The sequence below is a fragment of the Megalobrama amblycephala genome, linkage group LG3, assembly GCF_018812025.1.
Source record: "Megalobrama amblycephala isolate DHTTF-2021 linkage group LG3, ASM1881202v1, whole genome shotgun sequence".
Lineage (NCBI taxonomy): Eukaryota > Metazoa > Chordata > Actinopteri > Cypriniformes > Xenocyprididae > Megalobrama > Megalobrama amblycephala.
The window spans coordinates 38,782,036-38,789,852 of NC_063046.1; the positions used below are offsets into that span (position 1 = coordinate 38,782,036).

General features: G+C 37.6%; 1 protein-coding gene and 1 pseudogene across 1 annotated transcript; both read right to left on the bottom strand.

Annotated features, from left to right (window-relative positions):
- Nucleotides 1–741: 741 nt before the first annotated feature.
- Nucleotides 742–4,160, bottom strand: LOC125263996 (annotated as a pseudogene).
- Nucleotides 4,161–5,538: 1,378 nt separating this feature from the next.
- LOC125263999 (GTPase IMAP family member 6-like) lies at nucleotides 5,539–7,485 on the bottom strand. The gene is made up of 2 exons (XM_048183268.1): nucleotides 6,674–7,485; nucleotides 5,539–6,564 (listed from the first exon to the last, which is right to left on the bottom strand). Exons 1-2 carry the CDS (start codon nucleotides 6,894–6,896, stop codon nucleotides 6,347–6,349), a joined length of 441 nt encoding a protein of 146 aa, XP_048039225.1. The 5' UTR covers nucleotides 6,897–7,485; the 3' UTR covers nucleotides 5,539–6,346.
- Between the last annotated feature and the right edge of the window lie 332 nt (nucleotides 7,486–7,817).

A 7,817-nucleotide genomic window follows, 5' to 3' on the forward strand; every position in this document is an offset into this window, starting at 1 on the left:
CAGATTATGCATTAATAGTATGAAACAGCATTTATTTAATAGCTTTTACTTTATAGCTGGTCTTTTGTCTTGATGGGTCATCATAGAGTTTGTGATTCTCAATACTCAGAGATATACAGTTTATGTTTTTCTCTTCAAACAGATACTTTAGTTCAGATGAGTTTAGTTTATTCCAGTATTCTGAAGTGTTTAATTAGGCACTTTGTTTGTGACATTTAGCTGTAATTTCTGCAGAGATTGTGCTGATGGAGAATTCAAATATGTTTCTTCCGATGAATGGTGTTTCCAGTGGCTCTTATTCCAGATCCTGTTTTCCCAGCAGAAGCCAGCCTGATCTGATCTTTCCTCTCAGGAACCTGATGAATCTGGATCTTCAGCTGGAGATTCTTCTGAAACTACATTAGAAATATCAAATAAATCTCTGATTCTTCATTGAAAATTAGTGTGACATGCTTGTGACTTTACCTGGACTGTGCTGGAATCACCTGCCTAACTCAACCCGAGCTGCTGACACTTTAGCCATTTTCAAGAAACTGAAGACGCATCTTTTTCACCAACACTTGACTCATTAATACTATAACATTCTATACTATATCTATATATATATATATATATATATATAAAAAAACTTGCTACATACTGTGCTGGACAAACCGGGGACTGGTCACAGCACTTGTTGCCCTACACTTGGTTTGATTTCTTCTATTGCTCTCCTCATTTGTAAGTTCACTTTGGATAAAAGCGTCTGCTAAATGGTTAAATGTAAATGTATCTGCCATAAGTTTGTATTATTAAAGTCATTTACAACAAAAAAACAACTTACAATTGACAGTATTGACTTTGCTGTTGCTCCTCTTCATTCGTTCCATGATAAATTTCCCTCCGTTCTTCATCATTATTCCTTCAATCTTCTGCAGTAGTCCTTGTATCTGACCATCTGATTTACTCTTGATATTGAAACAGTAAAATCTTCCTCCACATTCAGTCAACAGTCGCTGGAGATCAGCACGATCTTTCTGTTTTAGATTGTTCATCAGGTGGTCTGTTCCAGATCCTCCAAGTTCGTCTCCATATGTGAACAGAATCATGATGTACTTCTGAACTTCAGGACCTAATAAACACTTAATGAAATCCAGGATCTCTTCCTCATTTCCCACAGGTTCCTCTAGAGGAACAGGTGAGCAGAACTGAACTGAGACCTGCTGAACATCCAGAGACCAGCTGCTCTTTCAGCATCTCCAGCTTCTCTTCATTCAGATCTGGATCCAGTAGATCTGGAGAAATAATCACACACACCTGCTTCTCTCCGATCTGTGTTTTACCATCACACACTTCAGACTCATACTCTTTAAACCTTGTTTCTCCCAATATAGTGTTTCCTGGTGAGCTTTTCCCAGAAGCCTTTCTGCCTATCAGAAGAATCTGGATCACTGGATCATCTGGACTGGAGCTGATCTCTGACATTTCTGAAATAAAAATATGAAATAAGATCATTGCAGGTCAATAGTAAGAAGAGAACAAATGCCTATGTGTCACAAACAAACATTAATATTGTTTTGTTAAGTGTGTAAATGAGTCTTAAAGGAGGTGTGCGTGAACTTTATTTCCACTGGAATGAACATTACTGTAATCCTTCAAAAAACTCTCAATCTATATGAAGTTACTTTGTGTCTTCATGGGGAAAAATCCCGGTTAAATTTGAGACTACTACACCATTAGTGTGGCATAACATGTCTGATAACACTACAGCCAAAGTGCTTCTGAAATAAATGGAGTCCAACTTTACTAACTCTGTGTCACTGGGAACCAAAACTGATGGTTGGCTGTAGTTTTCAAAGATATATTGGTCAGTATTAGAACCCTTGACTTGGGATTGGCAGAGGATTTGAGTAATAAAGGGAAGAGATCCCTATTTAAAACATAACTGACTGAAATACAAATGTTGACTGGATCTATCAATAAATCTATGACTGGGTTTGGTACCTGCTTTTTAGCCAAAACAACGAATGATGCAATCAGAAGCAGTATTGCATCATACAGACTATTGCTGGACAGTGATAAGAGATGCTCAGTTTAATGAACACAATAAACAAGCCAAGAAGCACAGAAGAAACACTTAAGGCTGATTTTTACAAGTTTTACTTTCACTTTCTTAGCTCTGCGCCATTGGTTCTGATCCCTGTCAAACATATTTGGAGGCGATGACGTCATCAATGGGAGAGGGGAGTTGGCGTCACTCCAGTGCGACTCGTGGCTAATCTCTACTGATGCTCACTCGTTCAGGGAAAGATAACTGTCAGCCTTCACGTGCTCTTGGAATCGTAAATGGGCTTAATAGTTTCCTAGTTTTAAAGGTCCCGTTCCTCGTGATCCCATGTTTCAAACTTTAGTTAGTGTGTAATGTTGTTGTTAGAGTATAAATAAAATCTGTAAAATTTTAAAGCTCAAAGTTCAATGCCAAGCGAGATATTTTATTTAACAGAAGTCGCCTACATCGAACGGCCAGTTTGGACTACATCCCTCTACTTCCTTCTTTAATGACGTCACTAAAACAGTTTTTTGACTAAAGCTGCGTTCACGTCACCTCGTATTTACCGGTATCTTGAAATGACAACACGTGACGTTATATTCGGAGCTGTTCACGTTCTTTGACTGGGAATTAAGCGTTTCCATGGCACCACTATCAACGCCTAAATGAATCTACAGCGGTCAGGTGGTACAGCGGCCACGTGGTACATGTGGGAGCTTTCAGAAAACTCCCAGCTTACCAGCTGTAATTACGAGCTCTACGAGGACGTGAACACTTTTTACAAGCTAGAATCTCGTAACTACAGGAATTACGAGGCCGCGTGAACGCACCTTAACCTCCGCCCACAGGAATACACAAGAGTTGCGTTTGTAGAGTGTGTTTGTCGCCATGTCGTCGAAACGCTGTTATTTTCATCCCGCAGTCCAATCACCGGGTCTGATTCCGGCTCAAATTGATAGGGTAAAATTAAAGACATGTTTACAATAACACTGAGCGCATGCATCTCCACGTTATGGTAAGAGGCGTGACCTTTCCGGGCAAGATGCGCTCAGAGCTGTTGAATCACAACACAGGAACCGCTGGCACAATCAGAACTCGTTACGTATTTCTGAAGGAGGGACTTCATAGAACAAGGAAGTCATCAGCCCGTTTTTATGACAGTGGAAACAGCGGTATACAGATAAGTAAATTATGTGAAAAATACTGTGCTTTTTTACACGCGAAACATGAACATGTTATATTGCACACTATAAACACAATCAAAGCTTCAAAAAAACACGAAAAACGGGACCTTTAAAAAATCAGACATGAACATCCTCTCAGGTCAAAATGTGAATGTGATGAGCTCGTATCACGACTTCAGATGTGGGAAGTACGAAATTTCCGATACCATCTTTTGGTGTATGAGTTTCCCACTGTATCATTGTAAATAAACACTTGCTGCTTTTGCCTTTAGGCTTTGGTTTCATTTGCTTGCACTGGCATCGGACCGAAGTCAGACCCCGATATTTCATGTTATTCTCCGCCATATCCCTTAATAACGCCAGGGGACGTACCAATAGTAAGGACGGTAACTATGTACCGTGAATGTGATAAATGTGTTTTTCCTTCAGCCTGACTGGTTTACCTGTGCTTCTGTTGTAAAATGTGTCAATGAGTCTTGATTGTGGGGTTTATAGATGTGGTCAGAAAGGATGCCGTGCCCCACAGTTGGGGAAAATGAAGCATTTTCATTTGCCTTCTTTTTTGTAGTTTACAGATAAACATAAAATTAGTTCTGGATTTATAACTACTTCATTTGAAGTGCAAAAATTAAATGCATTTTATAACAGATTGTTTCCATGTTTTCATTGAAAAAAGCAAAGTTTTGAATATTTGTCCCCATTTTCCTCATTAGAATGAATAACACATTTCCCCTTTTTTTCATTCTAAAAATATTCCTGACTGACAACAAACTTGTCCCGAAAAATCTAAGAAACATGCAGATAACAACTCTATCATATCAGAGAGAAAAATCTATTTAACTACGACAATATTTGTTCAAATACAGAATGACATAATCTACAGTCGCTGTTCATGTGAAGATATTCTTACCTGTAGGAGATGAAGGTCCCTCTGCCATCTTTAGTGAATGCAAACTCAGAATCCAGACAGTTTACGTGTTCAATAGAAAGATTCTTAGAAAACAAATACTGTAAACATTAATAAATCAAACTATTGATATGCCACATGGTTCTGGAAAACCCCGAGCTGCTGAGTTTACTTTACTTTCACTTTTTGTTCCTCATGTTCCTCATATCATCAGGCACCTTATTCACTACAGCACTGACCAAACTCACATGATCTCACATCAAACACAGAAACTGATGCTTTCTGATCAAACCAGCTTCACACACTGAATACAGAAATGAGAAACACAAGTCTAAAGCAAGACAACAGCAGACAGAATCAAAGAAACATTGTCATAAGAGATAAGCTCAAAAACGTTATCCATTCTGTCAATAATAATAATCTTCTGCTGATTTATTTTATGGACAAAATACAAATGAAGTCAATGGGAATCAACATACAATGTAAAAAAAGAATGTACAAAAACAAAAACAAAAAAAAAAAACAGTAATTTTCTGGCACCAGAAAATGTCTGTAATGATGTCAGAAAAAAAACAGATAAACTGTAAAAAAACAGTAATATCTTATCCTTTAATTACTGTTTATTACTGTAATTCTACAAAAAATATCATTATAATCATATAAAACCTTTTAATTCTAAACATACATTAATTTTTATGAGTACAGTCATGTACCTCTAAAACACACACTGTTAAAAAACACTGCTGTGGTTGCCAGAAATTTACTGTAAAAAAAATATGGTCTTTTAACTTTTACAAATTTAACTTCAATTTACAATAAAAATCTATTTCATTAACTGATATAATGTTAATTTACAACCAAAAGAAGCACTAACATCTGTCACATGATGAATCAAAGTTAATCACATTTCTAAAGCTGAAAATAATATATACTACAATATACACTGAACAAAATTATAAACACCACACTTTTGTTTTTGCTCCCATTTTTCATGAGCTGAACTCAAAGATCTTTTTCTATGTATACAAATGTTCCTCTCAAATATTGTTCACAGATGGTGTACAGTATTATTCGCACAAACACTAAACACCATCATGACAACACGACAGTAAAAGGTGCAATAAACATTAATTTAACAACATTACACATAACATAAAACTCACTCTTAGAAGAGATCGAACCTTTGGAGTTCAAAATAGGATGAACCTTTTCTAAGATGGTTGGATTGGCACGGTGTTAATGAGACTACAGGTGTGTTTGGCAGCAGGGAGGCAAACAGTTTTTGACCGTGCTTTAACACACAGATGAGTGCTTACCGTGTTCACATGGATTATGGACAAAGTGTTTGTTCTGTCTGCAGGGTATGAACTTTATGCTTGTGTGTCATGAACAGTAAAGAACGAGAGCTCACAGGAAGCTGACTGGAAGCAGTGTTTATTGATGAACAAAATAAAGAGACAGTTTCATTTTAACATCTGCGTGCATGGACTTAATTTGCACGTGTACTTGCTTACTTCTGCCACCAACACCAGCAGTGTACTGATGTGATTCAATCAATCTGCTATTTTATTCTTGATTTGAGCTTTCCATAAATATTTAGCTTATATGTAGGCTTTCAATTCAAAGTATACTTCACTTTTTAGTCACGAAATTTGCGTCACGCGCACTGTATGCTGACCCTCGTGTGCGCGCGACACGAATTACGTCCTCAGGAAAAGTATGAGCGTACTGTATGTGCACAGCCGGATTTTTGTAGGTTGATTTTTGTAGGTTGCACATGCGCATTTACATTTTTAATTTTTTTTATTGCATTAATTAGTTTATCCACAAAGTGGCAGCCGTGCCCTGGGGGCTTCAATTTACAAGATAATCAAAGAAAAACTGCATAAAGAGAACAGACTGGAACACATGCAAGCTACAGCGACAACGGAGGCCTACATAGATGAGAGATCGTGTGAAGAGGTTAGAAAGTACCCTCATTTGTACAACTTTAGCATGAAAGAACACAAATATATTTACATGGATTGTAACTTTCTAGAGAAATTGCTCAAAACTGCGCATGCGTTGAACACCTGTGTATGCGTAGGAGTCAAAGGAAGTAACTGTGTGCGTACGCTAAAAAAACGAAGTATACTTTGTACTTAAGTTTAATGCTGCAGTGATCAAATATTGATTAATGTGCAGCAGGTTGTAACTTTTTACATCACAACAAGCTTTGGTTTTAACTCACGAACAGTTGATGCAAGCGAGTGCTGGTGTGTCGATCACTGAGATCTGTTTAGTTTCTGAATGACACTGTTTCAGTAATGTGAACAGGATTCTGCCGATGATGGGGTTTCCAGTGGAACTTTTCCCAGATCCAGTTTTTCCCAGCAGATCCAGCCTGATCTGGTCTTTCTTCCCAGGAATCACATCAGTCTCATCTGCTGGAAAATCTCCTGAAACTACAACAGAAACATCAAATCACTTTTCAGTGTGACATACAACCGACTCAAACTTGAAAAATCCCTCACATGTTTGTGTTATTAAAGTAATTTATTAGTGACTACTTACAATTGACACGAGGACGGTCTTTGCTGCCATTCCTCTTCATTTGTTCCAGCTCATCTCCATGTGTGAACAGAATCATGATGTACTGCTGAACTTCAGGACCTAATAAACACTTGATGAAATACAGGATCTCTTCCTCATTTCCCACAGGTTCCTCTAGAGGAACGGTGAGCAGAACTGAACTGAGACCTGCTGAACATCCAGAGACCAGCTGCTCTTTCAGCATCTCCAGCTTCTCTTCAGACAGATCTGGATCCAGAAGATCTGGACAGTCAATCACACACACCTGCTTCTCTCCGATCTGAGCTACTTCTTCACAAACTTCATCATCATTTTTTTTCTTATGTTTTTGGGCTTTGAACTTTTTTTTCCCCAAGTATAGTGTTTCCAGATGAGCTTTTCCCAGAAGCGTTTCTGCCCATCAGAAGAATCCAGATCACTGGATCATCTGGATTGGAGCTGATTGCTGACATCTCTGAAATAAAAAATATGGAATAAGACACCTGGTCAAGATGTTATTCTTCTCATTGGAGGTCAAGAGTAAGGAAAGATCAGATATAGTTTGTCTGTTTCACAAACAAGTGTAAATATATCTTGTCTGTAGACTGTGTGAACTTTGACAGAATTTATGGAACAAACATTACTGAAATCCTTAAAAAAAACTCTAAAAGTACGTATGAAGTTACTGTGTTTTTATTGAAATAAGGTTTTGAAAAAAAGTGTGAATCTTTGAGGGGACAAATAAAAAATGATTTGATTTGAGATTCATAAGTTTTCAGTTTGATTCATGTTTTACTGACTGAGAATCTGCTTAGATGATTCAGTGAAAGAGCGGTCCACACGAATCCTAATCAGTTCAAACACACTGGTCAAATTAGGAAAAGAATTCAGGAATGATTGACATCTCTGGTTCGTTCAACAGATATACGGGAAAGCCTCGTTACAGTACAGCCGTACATCTGCAGACGCCGCTGCCTCTACTCTGAGATATTAACCCGAACTGACCTTTACCTCCATTCACATCTTTAAAAGATCTTTTGCATTTACATTATGGTGCCTTTGAATCAAATAATCTCTGTATTAAAGTGCATATTTCAGGTTTAACTTTTTTTTCGAGATGAATATATAACCTTGTACAAAAATACCA

Excerpts from the sequence above, each read along its gene's own strand:
- LOC125263999 (XM_048183268.1), bottom strand. The coding sequence starts at position 6,896 with ATGCTGAAAGAGCAGCTGGTCTCTGGATGTTCAGCAGGTCTCAGTTCA. Across the intron at positions 6,565-6,673 it reads AGACCGTCCTCGTGTCAATT|TTTCAGGAGATTTTCCAGCA; the intron begins GTAAGTAGTCAC and ends TTTCTGTTGTAG.